Source organism: Lissotriton vulgaris, unplaced genomic scaffold (assembly GCF_964263255.1).
Source record: "Lissotriton vulgaris unplaced genomic scaffold, aLisVul1.2 SCAFFOLD_1942, whole genome shotgun sequence".
NCBI classification, from domain to species: Eukaryota; Metazoa; Chordata; class Amphibia; order Caudata; family Salamandridae; genus Lissotriton; species Lissotriton vulgaris.
The window spans coordinates 314,323-339,541 of record NW_028243614.1 but is presented as its reverse complement, the minus strand read 5'-3'; the positions used below and the strand labels follow the sequence as shown (position 1 = coordinate 339,541).

Below are 25,219 nucleotides of genomic sequence, written 5' to 3'. Positions count from 1 at the left end.
GAATTTAGATGCCACCAATGACACTGTGCGTATTGCCTTACTTACGGTCTACATTTTGTCTATGCTGGTGATTGAGCGCCTTTATTTAAGTCAGTGCCCCTCGGTAGTTGCAGTGCTATTTATATTGTGAAATGTTCTTTTGTTTTAAAAATCTACTCACCCTATCTCTCTGCGCGATTTTTGAGAGTGGGGGCAAGAGGTCTCAAACTCGATATTCATTCTCTAGCAAAACAGTGACCTATCTCTGCGTCACATCTTTCAACAAGCAGTGGCGTAGCATGGTCGGGTGGAATCCCGCCGCGGCCGCCCCGGAAGTCAGGCACGGTCGCCTGTGACTGGGGCGGGGCCACGTCCAGACCGGTAGAGGAGGCAGGCGGAGTCGATGCGTCTCGCGGCCCGGGGCTCCTGTGAGCGGTGTGGCGACCCGGGGCCACGCTAGCAGGAGGGTGGGCGCCGCGTGCTGAGAGAAGAGTCCCCGACATTGGCCAGGTAAGTTTCAAAAGGCTGGGGCGGCTTGGTGCACTTGTGTGTGTGTGTGCGTGTATGCTCGTGTGTGTATGCGACGGCGGGGGAGGGGGAGTGCGACGGTGACGGCGGGGGAGGGAGGGAGGGCCTCGGTGCACTTGTGTGTGTGTGTGTGTGTGTGTGCGCGTGTGTGTGTATGTGTCAGGGGGGGGTGTCTCTGTATGTATGTATGTGCGTGCGTGCATGGGCGCTTGTGTGTGTGTATGCGCATGCGTGTGTGGTGCTTGAGCTTCCCAGGAGACAGCGCCTGGCCACAGCGCGCGTTCCAGTTACAAATCGGCTCGAAGGATGCGCGTGGCCGAAACTGTCTCCTGGGAAGCATAGTCGCTAACAAAAGATCTCGGCGGAGACGCGCTTCCGCGCGTTTAGCCGAGACCTAAAAATTCACAAAAATCCAGTACACTGCCACCACTGCTTTATGTAACTTGTTCATGGTTTGGACAGTAGTGCTTTGCTCGCTCATTCTCTTGCTGTTACTGCAGTCCTGGCATTTACCGTTAGACGTGTCTATTGTTTGTGACTACATTTTTATGTTTCATGTACTATAACATGGCATGTCCCCTGGCAGCTCGTTGTAGTATACAAAACATTATGGGAACACTTTAAAATTCACAATACATTGTGTGAGAATAACCAGATCTTAAATGGGCAGCAGAATTTCAAATACTTATTTTGCTGATGTAGGTGGGAATGAAGGCCTCTTGTTAGCTGAGCGATCCGAGCTCAGAAATGCAGTCCTCCAGTTTGGGACTTCTAAATGTCTGGCCTTTAACTAGATGCATTTAAAAGCTGTCTGATTGTTGGTCGGGACTACATGGTTGGACAAAATAGTGAACAGAAAACCGTTCCTGTGTAATTTAAATGTGTTTTTGCGGCCGATACTTCAAATGCGATGGTGATTAAAAGTGCCAAAAAATACTGTCATCTGATGGCTATTTCTTTTTATGTTTGAAACTCTCTCAGGATGATCTGGATCTGCTACCAGCTCAACGATTCAAAGACGTTCAGCTTTTCAAGTCTGAAAAAAGAAGCCGGTTGGGCTCCTCATCTGCAACTGCTGCTCAGCAGGAGGAAACGCAATTTCGCACCGAAGAAGCACTGAAGGAGCTCTTCAGTCATGTCCAGAACATGCCTGAGTCTGCAAAGAAGAAGAAACTAATTAAACAGGTGCCTGGAAGCTTGTATTATTGTGCAAATTTCAAAACCACTACGTTATTACATGTTTGGCATTAATGTAAATTAATGATCCACACTTCATTAAGAATTGAACTCTACACCACAATCCAAATTACTGTTTGAAATTGGACCTGATATAAGATAATGTATTATGCATCAAGAATGGGAGTCTGTGTTGACTGGAGCTTACTTAAGAGCAGAGAGATCAGCCCTAAGTAAGCCATTTTACCTCAGATTTTTTTTTATGCAGGACCTAGGAGCACCTTTGGGGATTTACACATTTATTGCCTTCCAAGGATGAATTCTTTTTGTTGTTTTTTTTGTTGCTCAAGACGTTTTCTTTTCAACGTCTTTTGGCCTTTTATAACTTTTTCAAAAGTGTATTTTTCCCTTTTCTGCTTCTTGTGTGGCAACATTTATTTATTTAGGTTCTGCAGCTATTTAGGGTTGAACAAAGGGTGTTACATATAAAGAACATGTAGAATCTGTCCTGTGTCTTATGATTGCCTGTGGAAAGAAATTTGGTTGGAAAAACCACCAAGACCTGCTTTGCTTGCAGACCAGAGTAATGCCCACATTGGGTGTCCGAACACAGAGAGCAATCTGTGTTCGGACTGGCTACACAAATGAAGCTGTTCTTTTCTCCTCATTCCAGGACTGCTGATTCCTGTGCAGCATGGAAACGTTTTTTAGGGCTCGCCTGCTGATGCGCTTCTGCGCATCGCTGGCGAAGCTCTATTACGGCTTATCCAGTGTTGATCCACCACTGGCGATTCCACTGGCGATTTCTTCAAGTGCATGTGCTTTTTAGGTCATTGCGCAAGCGCAAGCCCTAAAAAGCGCGTGCACAATGCCACCAGCCCCCTGCCTGCCTGCCTCGCATTACCAGATCAAAGGCAGCCCAGCCCCCCTCCCACAAGCTTCTCAGCGTGTGCTCTGCCTCAGGCCTGCATTTCTCCTCCCCTCGGGCAAACAGATAGCCGCAATAACACCCTCCCTGCTCAGCTTTTTTTTCTCAATTTCTCCCCGTCTACACTTCCCATTAGGAGCCCTTCCTCTCCCCAGATAATCTATCTCCATAAGAGATAAGCAGCTCTTCCACCATCTCAAACCCGTATTAGTGCTCCTCACTATGCATGTTTTTACTTAGAAAATCAGCACAATGCAGCAGTGTGACATCAAGCCAGGTTCATCGACATCACTGCAAAAGTAAAGTTTTTATTCCCCATTTCCTCTTCAAGAAAGTGACTGCGCATCAGCCTCTACGGATCAGAAAGCGGAGCCCCTCCACTGACCGGGCTGCGAGTCAAATGGCCATGTTTCACAAATTATGGTTTTCGTGGTCTTATTCTGGAGTAGCCCTGTTGGCAAGAGGGGAAAGAGCAAGGCTCTGACAGTCAGTCCTCCTCTGCTTCATAGTATGCCGCGCCACTATAGTAAGTTGAACAAGGGATATTATTTGACAGAAAGAGGCAACCTGCATCTATTCACGGAAATACATTGAGCAGTCTACATTTTTATTTTTTAAAGCTACATACAATGCACCATAACTATTCTAGGTCTACAAATGGAAATACATAACAAGCAATATTTTTATTTATTTTTTAAGAGGTGCATACTTAAAAAAATGATTACAAAAATTAAACATCAACTAGTAATTAAAAAACCTAGCAATTAAGATATGCCACGTCAAATAATAACTTTTGTCGCCAATTAATTATCAGTGTCTGGAATGGATATGGTCACACCCTCACTCACCCTCAACCCCTCACCCTCACTCACCCTCAACCCCTCACCCACACCCTCACTCACCCTCAACACCTCACCCTCAACCCCTCCCTCATGCTCACCCACCCTCACCCTCACTCACCCTCAACACCTCACCCTCACTCACCCTCAACCCCTCACCCTCACTCACCCTCAACCCCTCACCCTCACCCTCACTCACCCTCAACCCCTCACCCTCACTCACCCTCAACTCCTCACCCTCAACACCTCACTCACCCCCACGCTCACCCTCACGCTCACCCACCCTCACCCTCAACACCTCACCCTCACTCACCCTCAACCCCTCACCCTCAACCCCTCACTCACCCTCACTCTCACTCATCCTCTATCACCCTCAACCCCTCACCCTCAACCTCTCACCCTCACTCACCCTCAACCCCTCACCCTCACTCACCCTCAACCCCTCACCCTCACTCACCCTCAGCCCCTCACCCTCAACCCCTCACCCTCACTCACCCTCACCCTCACTCACCCTCAACCCCTCACCCTCACTCACCCTCACTCACCCACCCTCACTCACCCTCAACACCTCACCCTCACCCTCACTCACCCTCAACCCCTCACCCTCACCCACCCTCACTCACCCTCAACCCCTCACCCTCAACCCCTCACCCACACCCTCACTCACCCTCAACACCTCACCCTCACTCACCCTCAACTCCTCACCCTCAACACCTCACTCACCCTCACGCTCACCCTCACGCTCACCCACCCTCACCCTCAACACCTCACCCTCACTCACCCTCAACCCCTCACCCTCACTCACCCTCAACCCCTCACCCTCAACCCCTCACTCACCCTCACTCATCCTCTATCACCCTCAACCCCTCACCCTCACTCACCCTCAACCTCTCACCCTCACTCACCCTCAACCCCTCACCCTCACTCACCCTCAGCCCCTCACCCTCAACCCCTCACTCACCCTCACCCTCACTCACCCTCAACCCCTCACCCTCACTCACCCTCACTCACCCCCACCCACCCTCACTCACCCTCAACACCTCACCCTCACTCACCCTCAACCCCTCACCCTCACTCACCCTCAACTCCTCACCCTCAACACCTCACTCACCCCCACGCTCACCCTCACGCTCACCCACCCTCACCCTCAACACCTCAACCCCTCACCCTCACTCACCCTCAACCCCTCACCCTCACTCACCCTCAGCCCCTCACCCTCAACCCCTCACCCTCACTCACCCTCACTCACCCTCAACCCCTCACCCTCACTCACCCTCACTCACCCACCCTCACTCACCCTCAACACCTCACCCTCACTCACCCTCACCACCTCACCCTCAACCCCTCACCCTCACCCACCCTCACTCACCCTCAACCCCTCACCCTCAACCCCTCACCCACACCCTCACTCACCCTCAACACCTCACCCTCAACCCCTCCCTCACGCTCACCCACCCTCACCCTCACTCACCCTCACCACCTCACCCTCACTCACCCTCAACCCCTCACCCTCACTCACCCTCAACCTCTCACCCTCACTCACCCTCAACCCCTCACCCTCACTCACCCTCACTCACCCTCAACCCTCACCCTCACTCACCCTCAGCCCCTCACCCTCAACCCCTCACCCTCACTCACCCTCAAACTCAACATACATACATACCCTCACCCTCACTCACCCTCAACCCCTCACCCTCACTCACCCTCACTCACCCTCACCCACCCTCACTCACCCTCAACACCTCACCCTCACTCACCCTCAACCCCTCACCCTCACTCACCCTCAACTCCTCACCCTCAACACCTCACTCACTCCCACGCTCACCCACCCTCACCCTCAACACCTCACCCTCACTCACCCTCAACCCCTCACCCTCACTCACCCTCAACCCCTCACTCTCAACCCCTCACTCACCCTCACTCTCACTCATCCTCTATCACCCTCAACCCCTCACCCTCAACCTCTCACCCTCACTCACCCTCAACCCCTCACCCTCACTCACCCTCAACCCCTCACCCTCACTCACCCTCAGCCCCTCACCCTCAACCCCTCACCCTCACTCACCCTCACTCACCCTCAACCCCTCACCCTCACTCACCCACCCTCACTCACCCTCAACACCTCACCCTCACCCTCACTCACCCTCACTCACCCTCAACACCTCACCCTCACTCACCCTCACTCACCCTCACTCACCCTCACTCACCCTCAACCCCTCACCCTCAACCCCTCACCCACACCCTCACTCACCCTCAACACCTCACCCTCAACCCCTCCCTCACGCTCACCCACCCTCACCCTCACTCACCCTCAACCCCTCACCCTCACTCACCCTCAACCCCTCACCCTCACTCACCCTCAACCCCTCACCCTCACCCTCACTCACCCTCAACCCCTCACCCTCACTAACCCTCAACTACTCACCCTCAACACCTCACTCACCCTCACGCTCACCCACCCTCACCCTCAACACCTCACCCTCACTCACCCTCAACCCCTCACCCTCAACCCCTCACTCACTCTCACTCATCCTCTATCACCCTCAACCCCTCACCCTCACTCACCCTCAACCTCTCACCCTCACTCACCCTCAACCCCTCACCCTCACTCACCCTCAACCCCTCACCCTCACTCACCCTCAGCCCCTCACCCTCAACCCCTCACTCACCCTCACCCTCACTCCCTCACTCACCCTCACCCTCACTCACCCTCAACCCCTCACCCTCACTCACCCTCACCCACCCTCACTCACCCTCAACACCTCACCCTCACTCACCCTCACTCACCCTCACTCCCTCACCCTCACCCACCCTCACTCACCCCCTCACCCTCACTCACCCCCTCACCCTCACTCACCCTCACTCACCCTCACTCACCCTCACTCACCCACCCTCACTCACCCTCAACACCTCACCCTCACCCTCACTCACCCTCACTCACCCTCAACACCTCACCCTCACTCACCCTCAAACTCAACATACATACATACATACATACATACCCTCATTCACCCTCACTCACCCTCAACACCTCACCCTCACCCTCACTCACCCTCACTCACCCTCAACACCTCACCCTCACTCACCCTCAAACTCAACATACATACATACATACATACCCTCACTCACCCTCACCCTCAACCCCTCACCCTCACTCACCCTCAACCCCTCACCCTCACTCACCCTCAACCCCTCACCCTCACTCACCCTCACTCACCCTCAACCCCTCACCCTCACTCACCCTCAGCCCCTCACCCTCAATCCCTCACCCTCACTCACCCTCACTCACCCTCACCCTCAACCCCTCACCCTCACTCACCCTCACCCACCCTCACTCACCCTCAACACCTCACCCTCACTCACCCTCAACCCCTCACCCTCACTCACCCTCAACTCCTCACCCTCAACACCTCACTCACTCCCACGCTCACCCTCACGCTCACCCACCCTCACCCTCAACCCCTCACCCTCACCCTCACTCACCCTCAACCCCTCACCCTCAACCCCTCACTCACCCTCACTCTCACTCATCCTCTATCACCCTCAACCCCTCACCCTCAACCTCTCACCCTCACTCATCCTCTATCACCCTCAACCCCTCACCCTCAACCTCTCACCCTCACTCACCCTCAACCCCTCACCCTCACTCACCCTCAACCCCTCACCCTCACTCACCCTCAGCCCCTCACCCTCAACCCCTCACCCTCACTCACCCTCACCCTCACTCACCCGCAACCCCTCACCCTCACTCACCCTCACTCACCCACCCTCACTCACCCTCAACACCTCACCCTCACTCACCCTCACTCACCCTCAACACCTCACCCTCACTCACCCTCACTCACCCTCAACACCTCACTCACCCTCACTCACCCTCACTCACCCTCACTCACCCTCAACCCCTCACCCACACCCTCACTCACCCTCAACACCTCACCCTCAACCCCTCCCTCACGCTCACCCACCCTCACCCTCACTCACCCTCAACACCTCACCCTCACTCACCCTCAACCCTCACCCTCACTCACCCTCAACCCCTCACCCTCACTCACCCTCAACCCCTCACCCTCACTCACCCACAACTCCTCACCCTCAACTCCTCACCCTCAACACCTCACTCACCCTCACGCTCACCCACCCTCACCCTCAACACCTCACCCTCACTCACCCTCAACCCCTCGCCCTCAACCCCTCACTACCCTCACTCTCACTCATCCTCTATCACCCTCAACCCCTCACCCTCACTCACCCTCAACCTCTCACCCTCACTCACCCTCACCCCTCACCCTCAACCCCTCACTCACCCTCACTCCCTCACTCACCCTCACCCTCACTCACCCTCAACCCCTCACCCTCACTCACCCTCACCCACCCTCACTCACCTCAACACCTCACCCTCACTCACCCTCACTCACCCTCAACACCTCACCCTCACTCACCCTCAACCCCTCACCCTCACCCACCCTCACTCACCCCCTCACCTCACTCACCCTCACCCTCACTCACCCTCAACCCCTCACCCTCACTCACCCTCACTCACCCACCCACCCTCACTCACCCTCAACACCTCACCCTCACCCTCACTCACCCTCAACACCTCACCCTCACTCACCCTCAAACTCAACATACATACATACCCTCACTCACCCTCACTCACCCTCAACACCTCACCCTCACCCTCACTCACCCTCACTCACCCCACCCTCACTCACCCTCAAACTCAACATACATACATACATACCCTCACTCACCCTCACTCACCCTCAACCACTCACCCTCACTCACCCTCAACCCCTCACCCTCACTCACCCTCACTCACCCTCAACACCTCACCCTCACCCTCACTCACCCTCACCCTCACTCACCCGCACTCACCCTCACTCACCTTCACCCTCACTCACCCTCACTCACCCTCAACCACTCACCCTCACTCACCCTCACCCTCACTCACCCTCACTCACCCTCAACCCCTCACCCTCACCCTCACTCACCCTCAACCCCTCACCCTCACCCTCACTCACCCTCAACACCGCACCCTCAACCCCTCCCTCACGCTCACCCACCCTCACCCTCACTCACCCTCAACCCCTCACCCTCACCCTCACTCACCCTCAACCCCTCACTCACCCTCACTCTCACTCATCCTCACTCACCCTCACTCTCACTCATCCTCACTCACCCTCAACCCCTCACTCACCCTCACCCACCCTCAACCCCTCACCCTCACTCACCCTCAACCCCTCACCCTCACTCACCCTCAACCCCTCACCCTCACTCACCCTCAACCCCTCACCCTCACTCACCCTCAACCCCTCACCCTCACTCACCCTCACTCACTCACCCTCACTCACCCTCACTCACCCTCACTCACCCTCACTCACCCTCACTCACCCTCACTCACCCTCACTCACTCACCCTCACTCACCCTCACTCACCCTCACCCTCACTCACCCTCACCCTCACTCACCCTCAACCTCACTCACCCTCACCCACCCTCAACCCCTCATCCTCACTCACCCTCACTCACCCTCAACCCCTCACCCTCACTCACCCTCAACCCCTCACCCTCACTCACCCTCAACCCCTCACCCTCACTCAACCTCAACCCCTCACCCTCAATACCTCACCCTCACCCAACCTCAACCCCTCACCCCCAATACCTCACCCTCACTCACCCTCACCCTCACTCACCCTCAACCCCTCACCCTCACTCACCCTCAACCCCTCACCCACACCATCACTCACCCTCACTCACCCTCACTCACCCTCACTCGCCCTCACACGCCCTCACTCACCCTCACCCTCACTCACTCACCCTCACCCTCACTCACCCTCACTCACCCTCAACCTCACTCACCCTCACCCACCCTCACTCACCCTCAACCTCACTCACCCTCACCCACCCTCAACCCCTCATCCTCACTCACCCTCAACCTCACTCACCCTCACCCACCCTCAACCCCTCATCCTCACTCACCCTCAACACCTCACCCTCACTCACCCTCACTCACCCTCAACCTCACTCACCCTCACCCACCCTCACTCACCCTCAACCTCACTCACCCTCACCCACCCTCAACCCCTCATCCTCACTCACCCTCAACCTCACTCACCCTCACCCACCCTCAACCCCTCATCCTCACTCACCCTCAATCTCTCACCCTCAATCCCTCACCCTCAGTCACCCTCACCCTCACTCACCCTCAACCCCTCACCCTCACTCACCCTCAACCCCCTCACCCTCACTCACCCTCAACCCCTCACCCTCACTCACCCTCAACACCTCACCCTCACTCACCCTCAACGCCTCACCCTCACTCACCCTCAACACCTCACCCTCAACCCCTCACTCACCCTCACTCTAACTCACCCTCACTCACCCTCAACACCTCACCCTCACTCACCCTCACCCACCCTCAACCCCTCACCCTCACTCACCCTCACCCTCACTCACCCTCAACCCCTCACCCTCACTCACCCTCAACCCCTCACCCTCACTCACCCTCAACCCCTCACCCTCACTCACCCTCAACCCCTCATCCTCACACTCACTCACCCTCACTCACACTCACCCTCACTCACCCTCACTCACCCTCACTCACCCTCAACCTCACTCACCCTCAACCTCACTCACCCTCACCCACCCTCAACCCCTCATCCTCACCCTCACTCACCCTCACCCTCACTCACCCTCACTCACCCTCACTCACCCTCAACTCCTCACCCTCACTCACCCTCAACTCCTCACCCTCACTCACCCTCAACCCCTCACCCTCACTCACCCTCAACCCCTCATCCTCACCCTCACTCACCCTCACTCACATTCACCCTCACCCTCACTCACCCTCACTCACATTCACCCTCACCCTCACTCACCCTCACTCACATTCACCCTCACCCTCACTCACCCTCACTCACCCACACCCTCACCCTCACTCACCCTCACCCTCACTCACCCTCACTCACCCTCACCCTCACTCACCCTCACTCACCCTCACCCTCACTCACCCTCACTCACCCTCACTCACCCTCACTCACCCTCACTCACCCTCACTCACCCTCACCCTCACTCACCCTCACCCTCACTCACCCTCACCCTCACTCACCCTCACCCTCACTCACCCTCACCCTCACTCACCCTCAACCCCTCATCCTCACTCACCCTCATCCTCACTCACCCTCAACCCCTCACCCTCACTCACCCTCAACACCTCACCCTCACTCACCCTCACTCACCCTCACCCTCACTCACCCTCAACCCCTCACCCTCAACCCCTTACCCTCAATCCCTCACCCTCACTCACCCTCACTCACCCTCAACCCCTCACCCTCACTCACCCTCAACCCCTCACCCTCACTCACCCTCACTCACCCTCACTCACCCTCACTCACCCTCACTCACCCTCACTCACCCTCACTCACCCTCACTCACCCTCACTCACCCTCACTCACCCTCACTCACCCTCACTCACTCTCAACACCTCACCCTCACTCACCCTCACCACCTCACCCTCACTCACCCTCAACCCCTCACCCTCACTCACCCTCACTCACCCTCAACCCCTCAGCCTCACCCTCAACACCTCACCCTCACTCACCCTCACTCTCAACCCCTCACCCTCACTCACCCTCACTCACCCTCAACCCCTCAGCCTCACCCTCAACACCTCACCCTCACTCACCCTCACTCTCAACCCCTCACCCTCACTCACCCTCACCCTCACTCACCCTCACTCACCCTCACCCTCACTCACCCTCACCCTCACTCACCCTCAACCCCTCACCCTCACCCTCACTCACCCTCAACCCCTCACCCTCACTCACCCTCAACCCCTCACCCTCAACCCCTCACCCTCAACCCCTCACTCACCCTCACTCTCACTCACCCTCACTCAACCTCAACCCCTCAGCCTCACCCTCACCCACCCTCAACACCTCACCCTCACTCACCCTCACTCACTCTCAACCCCTCACCCACCCTCACCCTCACTCACCCTCAACACCTCACCCTCACTCACCCTCAACCCCTCACCCTCCCTCACCCTCAACCCCTCACCCTCCCTCACCCTCAACCCCTCACCCTCGACCCCTCCCCCTTAACCCCTCACCCTCACTCAGCCTCAACCCCTCAGCCTCACTCACCCTCAACACCTCACCCTCACTCACCCTCAACACCTCACCCTCACTCACCCTCACTCTCAACCCCTCACCCTCACTCACCCTCAACCCCTCACCCTCGACCCCTCCCCCTTAACCCCTCACCCTCACTCAGCCTCACTCACCCTCAACACCTCACCCTCACTCACCCTCAACACCTCACCCTCACTCACCCTCAACACCTCACCCTCAACCCCTCACCCTCACCCACCCTCACAACACATATTGTGTTACAATAGGTGTCACATTTGCAAAAGATAAAACTATTGGCATTGTAAATAACAAAGCTATTAATTCGCTATTTTCAAAACAAGCACATAAATAAAAAGTGTCCTTTACAATACCAATAGCTCAAACTTTCCTAATGCAAACCTATTGCATTGCTGTGCTTCTCTCCCCTGCTGCACTCTCCTGCTCTCTAGAGATGTGGCCTAACGACAAGAGCTGCCATCTAAGTCACGTAAATACAAAATATGTTGCATTCCAAATGCTATAGGTGTCACATTCGCAAAAGTTATAACTATTGGCATTGTAAATGACAAAGCCATCAATTTAGCAATTTTAAAAACCAACAAATAAATAACATATGTCATTTACAATACCAATAACTCCAACTTTTCTAATGCGAGACCTATTGCATTTCCAATGCTTGTATCAATTTAAACTTTGGAGACTGTGGCAGGCATTAACATGCATGTCTCCGCTATTAAAAGCCTAACTGAGCACTGCCTAAGTGCCTCCGCAAAGAAGGCAGTTTCCACTTTGATGGTACTTAAATGCAAATCACCTGAAGGGGACCCATTTTTCCTAAAGGCTGCCCACTAGATTATTCTTTGATCGTTTGAGCAGAATTAAAGCGATTCCTCAGAAATCTGGATGTGACGAGGTCTGGAATCTGCTGGCACCCAGATGTGATGGGGGGCTTTGTCATTCATGCTCTCAGTACCACTTGCATTCTAAGCAAGTCAAAGCAAAATATGGGGACCTGATGAGTAATGGCTGTAGCCCCTTTATGAAGGTATGAGGGGGACCAATGTCTTTCTTCTAGAGAAATGGGCTATTTCCAACCTGCCCAGTAGATGTGCACTTGAGATTGTGGACCTGTTTGCTATATAGGTAGTGAGTAAAGTAATGCTCCTGTATCATGTGTGATTAAAGTTCTATGACTCAATACGTAGACACGCCAGCAGATTGAGTACCATCCATTTTATGTGCCTAACCTTTTCGATGAGGGCGAGGATAGGCAATACAAAGTTGCGTTCCAGCATGCTAACCCATGCCGCACTTTGTGGAGGCATGGTGCAAGATGTTCTCCCTGAGCTTGAAAGAAATTTAATTAGTATCTTAAGAATTTACAGTTGTATTCTTGTGTCACAACCTCAGGTAAATGTATCCCCTACCAAAACTGATGTGGTTTAGCGCAATTAAACATAATTTCCTCCTCAAAGACCAGATACAGTCCCTCTAGTGAAGGGTGCCATGGATGGAGTGCTCATTTGTAAATTGGGAAGAGCAGTGTACTTCAGATATGTTGTTGGGCACTAGGAACAAAATAGTCCTGTTTTAGACTTAAGGTGCCTAACCAGTTTTGCAGCGTGAATCTTTCTGCATTCAGTATGCTGTGCATTATTCCGCGGTCTAGTAGGTGGGTTTACATTTTTTTTTTCGTAGCCCAGGTGGGCGTCGACGTCCCACCTTTTGGTGTACTTCCTGTGACGTCTGTGACGTCTGCACGCTTCCTGCGGAAGCTCCCACCTTTGGGCGCCATCTTCAGATTATTGTTCCACCGAGAGGCTCCAGAGTTTTTGGAGCAAAAGAAGAGGAAAAAGACATATTGTACACAGACAGTATTAGAGAAGACACAGAGAAACAAGATCACTGTACCCGGACGACGTAGAAGAAGGAGAACTTCGACGTGCAACAGAAAATGCGCACACAGGGGGCCCCCTGAGTGCAGGAATGGACAAAACACATTTTAAATTCTGCTGTAACTGCCACCACAAGTACGCGCAGAAGGACCAGCACCCGGTTTGCAACCTCTGCCTACCGGTCGACCACGAGAGTAAGGATTGCAACGCCTGCTCTGCCTTCACCCCGAAGACCGTACGGGTTAGAGAGAGACGGAGAAGAGACAACTACAACATGCAAGGCAAAGGCAAACATCCGTCTCTTCGGGACCTGGGCCTCTCCAGCGACGAAGAGGACAACATCGCAGAGGGACCAGATGACTACACGGTCGTAGAGACCGAAGAAAACATCTAAAGAGGTTTGAGAGACGTCGACCCCTAAAACCCCGACAGACTCTCGAAAGCCACGAAGGGAGCACTGGCGCCGAAAATCTTGACGGCTGCAGCTGCATCCAGGGACAAACAGCCCATTGGATCCTTCGAAAAGGACTCCCAGATGACGAAAGCTGGCGAAAAGCCAAGGTCGTCGAAGCACGTCCCCGAAAAGGACCGCTCGACTTTCGAAGGAGAAGGACCCGAAGGCTGCTTCGACGTAGACAACTACGTTGAAGAGGTTGGCCGAAACACTAGACGCCGAACAGGCCGCCGAAATGGAGAGAAAAAAGAGAAGGCTCGTGGCTGAAATGGATAACATCCTGCAAAGGAAAAGAGAGTTCGACGAAAAAATGAAAAGGTGCACGATTCAGTAGAAACAACCGAAGACGATCGTTGAGATAGAGGAGTTAGACGGAGTGTTAGACGCCGAAGAAGCGCCGAAAACTCCCGAGCCCCAGGAACACCTAGAGGAAGAGGGCCTATACTACGACAAGGGAGGAGACTATGACCAGCAGACGAGTTTCGGCTCGGCATAGTCAGTGGCACAGGACCTGGAGTGGCAGGACCTCGACGCCGAAAGTCCCGCAGAGGCCGTGGAGACGTACCTTTCGAGGCTTTCGCTGCCAGATGACATTGGGATCTACAACATGGTCCTCAGGAACGCGGCAACTGCTTATGGAGTCAAACTGGAGGAAGAAAAACCAAACGTATGCTTCCTCTTAGAGACCCTGCTGCCCGCTCAAACAAAAAGTCAATTCCTCCCCATGCTTCCAAGTGTCCTGGATCAAAGGAGGGAGGCATTCAAGCACCCAGCGAACTGCAGGTCTGTCACACCTAGGACGGAGAAGAAATACAAGCACTCCTCTAAGGCCCCCCCCGACATCCAAGTATCTGTCACAGCGGACTCCATTATTGCGGCAACAGCCAGGAAGAGGGCAAATGTTCCAACAGCCTCAGGCCCACCACCAGACAAAGAAAGTAGGAGGATGGACCTAACTGGGAGAAAAGTAGAGAGGAATGCAGCGGTGCACTGGTGCATTGCAAACTCTAATGCCCTACTAAACAGACATGCATACCATCATTGGGACGGGGTCGGACAGCTGCTAAAAAACCTCCCTGAGCAATATCAACAAAGAGCGTCACACCTGGTGGAGGAAGGCAAGAATATAGCAAATTCATACTTGAAATCAGCCTTGGATGGGGCAGACACATCCAGCAGGCTCATGATGATCCGGGTCACAGAAAGAAGGCATGCCTGTCTGAGGATCTCCGGCTTCAAGCCGGAAGTACAGAACAACATTCTGAGCACCCCATTCAATGGAGAAACACTGTTCGGGGCACCAGTGTATGCAAACCTCACCCAGCTCAAAAAAGAGAATGAGACTGCAAGGTCCATGGGGGCCTTGTAATTCAGAGGAATGAGAAGGGGCACCCTGACACGGAGACCAAACGGAGGGGGAGGGGGGGGGGAGGACTAGCCGGGAATGTCACACCAGACATTCCAGCAGGCCTATCAGGGCGACAATCAAGCGCAGCAGGGCCAACAAAAACAAACCTGGCAGTACCAGCCTCGGCCTAGTCCTTTCACGGGAGGGCGAACGGACGAGGGCAAGCAAGAAGAGGGGGCGAGCAACCCACCTCAAAGTGACTCCATCCCACCAAGCATGCCCACCCACACGATCCCTCTATAGGTGAGGCACAACAAGGTCAACAAAAGAGGGTTATACGGACCAAGCATCAACGATCATGTAACACCAGTAGCAGGCAGGCTAAAACATTTCTTTCAGGAATTGAAGAGGATAACTACAGACAAATGGATACTCAACATCATACAGTTTGGATACTGCATAGAACTGGAAAAGAAACCACAGAACAGAAAACCAAAAAGGAAGGCATGCAGCAAAAGAACTAGCGCTACTCCTAGAGGAAGAACAAGAACTCTTCCAAAAGGAAGCCATCGAACTAGTTCCATTCTGAGAAAGAAACAAGGGAGTGTACTCAAACTATTTCCTAGTACCAAAAGTGGACGAAATGCTGAGACCCATCCTGGATCTAAGGTTCCTAAACCGATACATAAAAACACAAAAATTCTAAATGACACCCCTACAAGTGGTCATTCCTCAGATAAGGGTCGGAGACTTCATGTCCACCATAGACCTCAAAGATGCCTACCTGCACATTTCCATGAACAGGCATTACAAACCTCTACTAAAATTTACCATCAATAAAGAACACTACCAGTTCACAGCCTTAGCCTTCGTACTAAAATCCGCACCAACGGTCTTCACCAAATGCCTCGCTGCCATGGCAGCGCACATACGGAGGGAAGGGATTTATGTATACCCTTACCTTGACGACTGGCTAATAAAAGCAAGTTCCCACAGAACATGAAAGGAGCACGCATAGCGAGTCACAAACACTGACAGACCTGGGATTCTCCATACCCTATGGGAAATCCTCAATGGAACCAGAGCAAGTGAAGATCTTCCTAGGAGCACAGATCAACACCATACAGAGCAAGGTGTTCCCCAGCGACAAGAGAACACTTGCCCTGCTGAAGGAGACACGCCACTACCAGAAGGGGCGAGCTCTGACCGTGCGGACAGCGAGCAAGATCATGGGGATGATGGTATCCTGCATACACCTGGTCCCCAATACACAACTCCACATAAGACCATTCCAGGAATGGCTGCAACAACATTGGTCACAATCTACAGGAAGTTGGGAAGATCTAGAGGTTGTAACGCACGCAGTGCGGGAAGAGATAACGTGGTGGAACAAGGAGAACATAACAAAAGGGAAGCCTTTAACACCACCAACCCTAACAGTGACCATCGCCACAGACTCATCCCAGATGGGAAGGGGCGCACACATTAGCAAGCTCAAGGTGAGCGGCCTGTGGACCCCAGCAGCGATCAGACACATCAATTACCTGGTACTAAAGACCGTGCTCCTCGCCCTGAAGTCCTTCCAGAAACAACTGTGCAACCAGAGAGTGTTGATACAAACAGACAACACAACAACAATGTTCTAAATCCACAAACTGGGAGGAACGCAATCAGTGGCACTATCCAACCTAGCGTAGGAAATATGGAGATGGGCCATCCCACTCAAAATAGACCTACTGGCCATACACCTACCAGGGAAGGAAAATGTGGAAGCAGACAGGCTCAGCAGACAGACATCAGCAACCCACGAGTGGGAGCTCAATACACAGGAAACGCAAAGGCTATTCAGGAGGTGGGAAACGCCAACAATAGACCTATTTGCAACACACCAGAATGCAAAATGCCGATACTTCGCATCGAGGCAACCAGAGGAACAATCCCAGGGGAATGCCCTATGGATAAGCTGGTCAAAAACATTTGCCTACGCTTTTCCCCCGATACCACTGATACCCAAGGTACTCCGCAAGTGGAGAACCAGCAACATGACACTGATCCTGGTGGCACCACAGTGGGCACGGCAGACCTGGTACTCGCAAATAATGGAAATGGCGCAGGGAACACCCCACAAGTTTGGGAAAAGAAAAGACTTACTCTCCATGCAAAACGGAGAAGTACTACACCCAGAGCCAGAGAGCCTCAGCCTAGCTGCATGGCTCCTGAAGACATAGAATTTGCACACCTAAGGCTTCCGGAGAACACTCTGCGGGTGCTACGAGACGCAAGGAGACCTACCACACAAGTGTTATGTGGCAAAATGAAGAGGTTCACACAATGGTGCGGCAAGAAAAAGCTGGACAAGAAAATGACGAGGGAATCAACAGTGCTAAAATATCTGACACACCTGCTGAAAGCAAAACTAAGTTCATCCTCGCTAAGAGTACACCTAGCAGCGATAGTATCCTTCACAAGAGGAGAGACAGGAAAGAGCTTCTTTACATCACAAGTAGTGAAGATCCTTGGAAGGGGCTAAAAGGATAGCACCACCCAAAAGGATGCCACCACCGGCATGGAACCTTAATTTAGTCCTAACAGAGCTTATGAAGGCACCTTTCGAACCCATTCATAAGGCATCACTACAATGCTCACAATGAAGACAGCCTTTCTAGTGGCAATCAGGGTAAGCAAACTGCAAGCGCTGACACTGCAAGAACCCTACATTAAAATACACAATGATAGGTTGGTAATGAGAACTGACCCACACTTTATGCCAAAGGTGGTGTCTAGGTTTCACATGAACCAGACAATACAAATACCAAACTTCTTTCAGAAACCATCCACAAGCGCAGAGAGGGCACTACATACTCTGGACGCTAGAAGATCAGTAATGCATTACATGGAAAGAACTAAAGAGCACATGAAAACAAAACAGTTCTGTGTGTCCATCGCAAGCAGTTTCCTGGGTAGACCAGTAACGAATGGAACCATCGCATGATGGATCGCACAAACGATACAATTCTGCCACAAACAGGCAGGCCAAGAACTAGTAGAGGGGGCGCGAGCCCACTCTACCAGGAAGAAGGGAGCGACAATAGCCTTCCTGGCTAACGCACCCATTCAAGACATAAACCTGGCAGCTACATGGGCTTCAGTGCACATGTTGTGGATATACAAATGAACAAGGAAGCACAAGTAGGACAGAAGGTGCTTCAACATATATTCAACAACCAACGCTCATCTTCACCCAGCTGCCGCAAAAATAACAAACCGCTACAAAGTCTATGCACAGCATAATGAATCCAGAAAGATTAATGCTGTAAAATGAATAGTTTCTTACCTGTAGTTTTGCAGCTTGAAGATCTTTCTGGATTCACTAGCGAACCCACCCACCTCCGCCAGAAAGATGAGGCAGGAGAAGGTGGAAATACAAGGACAATATACAAACAGACACCTTAAATGACAAGGCGAAAAAATCATTTACTTTGAGGAAGAACTAGAAAACATTGCCAAAGGATTCACAAACAGAATTCAAAAACAAGAAAAAAGAATCCGAAGATGGCGCCCAAAGGTGGGAGCTTCCGCAGAAAGTGTGCCGACGTCCCAGGAAGTACACCAAAAGGTGGGACGTCGACGCCCACCTGGGCTACGGGAAAAAAAAGAAAAGACTACGATTCCGGACCCAACCATTAGACCACGGAATAATGCACTGCATAGTGAATCCAGAAAGATCTTCAAGCTGCAAAACTACACCGACAGGTAAACTATTCGATCTTGGCTAAAGAAAATTTTAAAATGTTCACATTGCAAGCCTGTCCTTTTTTTCAGGAAGATTTTTTGATCGCAACACATTTCTAGAATGTGCATTTACAATTTCCAATTAGAAATGCTCTTTATATGTACCTTTCATGGAAAGAAATTCTCACTATCTGTTCTAAGGTTTTTCCCTTTGGCTTGAAATCTTGTGCTGAAGGATACTTCTAACTCCAAATTCTTCCACTTGGAACTCTTTCCAGGCACCAGACTGGATCTGGAATCCTTTATCAGCAGTGCTCTTGCGTATTTTTAAGTGGCACCCTGCTGCTTCATGTTGGCTTAGTACTTCCTCAGAAGTAACAGAGCGGAACAAAGTCTGGGTGCCGTCTGTCCTTTTTCTGCACCTTTCAATACAAATCTGAAGCTCTGCACTCAGTCTTATTGGTTTTCTGACAACTCCTTAAACGAATTCCTCTGTGCTAGGACACAATGACTCTACTCAAAACGACAGCTTTTAAACCACTTGCAGAGAACCAATTTCGATCACTGACCAACATGAGATGTATTTCTGGTCTCCAGCCTTGATTCTGACTTGTGCTATAAATGTGCCCTCATGCACATGAAGGTGACGCTGTATGTCCCCCAAACACAAGTAGTAATTGTGGCCTTTGCATAAGTCCTGCTCCAAGCCGTGTTTGCGGACTCTGTCCCCTTCTAGGAGCCGCTTCCGTGACCGATCAGCTATAGCCTCTGAGTCCTCCAGTAAATCAAAGTTCACACAGAAAAAAGTGAAGTAGGACTCAACCCCCATCCCACCACTCTAGATCTAAAAGAAAGATTCAAGGGAATCACAATGTCCTTCATACGCCTTCGAGGTTTCTGTTCACAGAGCAGATTCCTCAGCTAACACCACTTTCCCATGAGTTTTACAGGGCACCCGCAATATTCAGCACACTGGTATCAACATTTGTTCACGCTCTGCCTCTGAGGGCACAGAAAGGGAAATAAAATAAGCTGAAGTCAGTGCGCAGAGCTGACACATATAAGGGCCCATGCTCCTTCACTTCTAAGACTGTACGGAGCCAACACAATCACATGACGCTACCTAGTGGTGCACAGTAGCCCTGCTAAGGAAATGTTTCCGGACCCAGTCTGACCCCTGGGGAGTAGTCTTAGGTGAGCAATCTGTGGATAGTACAGAAGGTAACTAGTTCTTTGAGGGTGTATGCACAATGCCCTGTAGTGGTGAAAGCACTTCATCTGTATTCAGACTTTTAATCTCATTTTCTTTTGATGAAGCGGTGTACACACAGGATATTGCTATTACCTTTGATAGAGAGCTGCTTCTTGTTTCAGATGATGATGTTAACGATCCAATAGGATTAGGATGGTTGCCTCTCTGCTAGGTTTCATATCTTCTTGCATACTTCCCCATTCCCACTTACATGTTCTGCTGTTACAGGAACCTAGACTCAGATTTTGGATCATCTAGACGACTACGTAAGTATATATCCATGTGCTTTCCTTACTCAATTTTTGATGGAACTGAGGAACACTTTGAGAGGATCCACATTCGAGCCAGAGAGACACAATTTGACACTGACTAGCTGCTTTATTTGCAGTCTTTCCATTTGGGTTTCTTGGTCCCCTTGGAGATGAATAATCGGGCGGACTCTGCAAGTGTTTCTTCCAATTCTATATGGGGGTACTGAATGATTTGCTGTGACATGCAGCTGTAGATCCAGCTCTTTACATGCTTATAAAGTATTTAAACATGTGGCTTCTCAGGTGATCACAAATGAGAATGGTATGTGGACATGTCCTTCAATTCCTATATAGAATCCGTATGCCTCAGAATGAAACAAGTGGTCCATAAATTCATTACATCCTTTTCCTCTAACGCAATTGATCGGAGCAACGGGGACCTGTAATGATTCTCATTACTTCCAAATGGGTGATGCATAAATCCCAGACTTTAGACAGAACCTGTTGTTCAGGAGCGTTGGCAGAGTTTACCTCACAACTTGATCTCTCTGCTTCACACCCTAGCATTTGAAGTCAATCAGTTTGAACACCTCAAACTACCTGACGATTGTATCAAGATTTTAGCGGAGGAGAGACGTCCTTCCAGGATTTCCTACTCCCTAGCAATAGAGGAGAGTTTGATACGCCTCAAATCATCCCAAAACAGTTATGTCAGTACAGTGTACTGGCCCAGTGTTTGTTGCATTTCCTTAAGTTGGGCCTCCAGTATGGTTTTGAACAGAGTGCATCGCTTAGGCATTCTAGAGTCTTGGAATTCAGCTTATCACTCCTGATTTTCTGGAGTGTTTGAAAAGAGAATTCTCTCTGGTCCACAGTCAAGGTTCTCATGGGAATTTTCCTTGGTGTTGTCTAAGTCTTATGTTTTTGCCTTTTGGGTCAAAGCACTAATGCCAAAATAGTGGACTCTGAAAGTTTCATGATTGGTCACTATTACTTCTTCCTAAAGGAATAATGAATCGATTCGAGGTCTGTAGGAGACCTTTACATTTTTTCTTTTCATAGAAAGGTTGGACATTTAATTTTTTCATTCTTTCTACCCTAAGATTGTCTTAGCTATTCACTTTAACCTCAGACTTTCCTGAAATCTGAAAATTCTGCAGAACATGATCCCTAAAAGTTTAAGGTGAGAAGGGCGTGGAATTACTACATCGAAAGAACTAAGGCTACTAAATTAAGGTCTACGGCTGATGGTGTCTTATGCCCAGAATAATGCTGTGAATCCTGTTAATAAAACCATTTAAATCTGATATAGAGTTCATTCAATTCTTAATTATAGGCAAATGAGAAGCTTCTTGGGCATCCAACTTAACTCACCTGCTCACAAAGCAAGCAAGGGCTTCTGATTTTCAGTATGTCTCTCATTGTTATCTGAAAAGTGCTGCCTCGGAGGAAAGTTTTCACTTTTGTGCTCATGATCTGGATTTGTATACTAGTGCATAAGGTCAGGTGGGTCAGGCGTCCCTCCGGAAGTTGTTTGCCTGATCAATACTTCCAAGAAAAGCATTCAGGTTAGGCATTGTTGGAAATAGATTCCCAGTACTGCGTCTGTGGAGACTGTTGGAGATGGAAAAGTTAATTATCGTTAAAGGTTGTTGTCCAGCGATTAATCCTTCCCAGATTAATAACCCTTCATCTTGTTATTGGAGGTTTTGCTGCTTGGAAAGAACTGAGGTAAAATGGCTGTGTGAGGGCTGATTCTCTCCTCCAAAGTAAGTACTTTAGTGCAGTATTTGTATAGCTGCAAACACCCAATGTGGGCTGCTGAAGGGCATACCCATAAAGGTCATGAGCTACACTGTGTAGGGTTCAAAAGGTGTCTTTGATTTGGGCCTTTGTGGGAAGTTATTTCATGTTGTGCGTGATGATGACCGAGAAGTGATAATCGTGTTAGGGGAATCACCACCTGCGACAATGTCGCATATGGGTAAAGTGCTTTACCAGGGTTCTACAACCTTTTGAGTAATAAGGGGTATTGATGATCAATAAAAGCATCGCGTGTTGTAACATTGACCACATCAGACAAGATTATATTAGGGGCCACCATGTGCAAGATTACAAACAGTGACTACCTCAGTGCACCTGGCAGGGTTGCAAGTAGTAATGCAAAAAAGGCTGTGAATTTGGAATGCCTCTATGTAGGGAATATATGCCAGCCACAGCCTCCGTGCTCCGGTCACGAATGTCATACTACTAATACGTCGCTCCACATGATTTGTCACTCAAAAATCAACTTAAAATTTATGTAGGAAATTCAGACATTTTTCTCCAAACTTCAGCATAGGAGTCCTATAAATCCAAACATTTGTTTCTTGATTACACAATGTTGGTATACATATATTCATTCAACCAAGCAAAACGCTCCAATTTAGTTGGCTGGGGTGCATACAGGAGAGCTACTTGCAAGTAGCAGGAGAGCTACCAGTAGCTCACGAGCTACTCGTTGGGAGAAGCCTGTGCTATACAGATGCTACAATACACTACAATACATTCATTTTAGAAAAGCTTTTTTTTCTTCTGCTAGTACAGGCAATGCTTAACCAGATGTGAAAGAGGGATAGCAACGAGCAGATGATGTGCTATTTTGGTACTACTTTCTTTCACCTACCTGCTAGCACACTATATGAGGGCTGGTTTCCTAAATGTAGAACGGGGAAGTACCCGCTGTCCCGGTATTTTGTAAATTGGTAGATCTAATTGATGGGTGCTCAAGCAGATTGTTGGCACCTGGTGGTCGATGACTTGAAAGGAGCCCTTGCGGACTCAGGACATGACATGAGCACATTACGTATAAGGCATGCTAGTGACCTCTGTTACTTTCTTTCTGCTCCATCATTGATGTAAATACTGAGTAGCAGCCGCTCTTTATTTTCTTTCGGTTGTTCACTCAACAGTTTTCATTGTCCTTGTGAAAATCACCTGGCTTTTAGCCCTGTGATTCATATAGATAGCAAATGTCTGTCCAAGACCCGCATACTGACTGTATGTGATGTGGAGGACAGTCACATCACGCCACATCATGCAGTGTATTCACTCTTATGCACCACAGTGCCATGAAGGTGGTGAGAGGAGGAGCTCCTTGTGAAATCTTTGCCCTTTTCGGAATGGTCTTTGACAAACATTGGTAGCATTTTGCCTGCATGTACTTGTTTGCCATATCCCAGACTGTTACACAGGCTACCTCTCACATATTCTGTTTACACTGCTCTGTCAATGCTTCTTCCCAGCATCATGCAAATTTTGACTAGGGCATTCTAAAAATGTGCCAAGATCTAAAATGTCCTAGGCTGACTTCAGGCTGACCGAGGGAAAGAACCAGATATAGGAAACGGATAAAGTTACATTAATGGCGATTTCACCACTCTTTTTTGAACCTTTACTGACATTAGTGCCTTCTGCTTTCCCCTCAACCATAAGCCCAAAAGAAATGTGTTTATTTTTAAACTAGCAGCCCGCCCTAGCGTTGCCTGGGGCAGAAAGGGGCTGGGGGCAGCATTTCTTTTTTTTTTTTTTTAGCCGCCGTTGTTCAGGGCCAACCTCCCGCCCACCTCCCCCTCCCCTCCCGCCCCGGCCCCCTCCCGCCCCGGCCCCCTCCCGCCCGTGTCCCGGAGAGCCTGATCCTTACCTCAGCCGCCGGTCCCGATCCAGGCGCCCCGCCCGCACAGGCCGCCACTTTGCCCAGCAGCAAGCCTTCGCCCAGCAGCAAGAAGGGCCGCTGCGGCAGTCCTCCCAGCAGGTCGCGATCTTCGCCGCCATTTCAGGAAGTGTTCAGGAAGTATTGGGAGCGCAAATGATGTCATCACGCAGACGTCGCAGCCGGCGCTACTTGCAAGGGACTACTTTATTTTTATTTCAACATTTTTTAAACCACGTATATTTTTTATTTTTAATAGCCTATGTCCTTCTGCTTGCCCTGAGGTTTTCAAAGATGTCTTGGGCGTTTTGATTGGTGGTGTACTTTTCGAGTTTACCTGGCTCAAAGGACACAGTTCTCTCTTTATAATAGTAGTATAGATATAGGAAACTGTTGCATGCATGCATGCATGTGTGCTGGGAGAGGCCAGGCTATATAGTCCTTAGGCATGTTTGCAGGGTACCACCATGCAAAAGATCCAAATTAACAGCTATGCAAGCGGTTTTTGGCCCAGCCTATAGATTACAGTGCAGTCAACAGATAATAACAGGAAAGGACCTTTACATGAAGAGTAGCGCAGTAAGCAAGAAGGTACTGATATCCTCGTGAACCTAAACAACTTGACTGCTAGTGCTTTCCTCCCTTGTGGTAAGCCGTTTTTGTTCTATTTGGGGTAGCTTGCACTTTAATTTGATAACCTTTATTCTTTAAAAAAAAAAAAGAAATATGGCCACACCAAATGCGCATCCTTTTTTCCAACATCTTGGTAATTCTAAAGGTACCCAGGGATTTTAGTTACCCTTGGAGGGAACTGAATAAATAGCCAACATATAGCTAACGTTTGGTTTTTGTGGGGAAAATTAGAAAAAGGTCTGTGCAAGAAAGCACGTTTATTTTTAAAATATCAGCACAAAAAAGTTTTCTGCACTAGAATCACCATGCATGCAGCTTTTCTGAACTGGCATAGTTGCATCCCAAAAAATTTTTGTAACCACATTTTTAGCATTTTCCTAAGA

The 25,219-nt window shown here is 50.6% G+C and overlaps 1 protein-coding gene across 1 annotated transcript in view; it reads left to right on the top strand.

Moving 5' to 3' along the window:
• Positions 1 to 25,219, top strand: part of LOC147668281 (rho GTPase-activating protein 19-like) — a gene marked incomplete at its 5' end in the record, with an annotated part of 173,199 nt that overhangs the window by 109,790 nt on the left and 38,190 nt on the right. Inside the window, one exon of the mRNA XM_086948641.1 lies at positions 1,489 to 1,692. Within this exon, the coding sequence (XP_086804767.1) occupies positions 1,489 to 1,692 (204 nt within the window). The remainder of the gene's footprint in view (positions 1 to 1,488; positions 1,693 to 25,219) is intronic.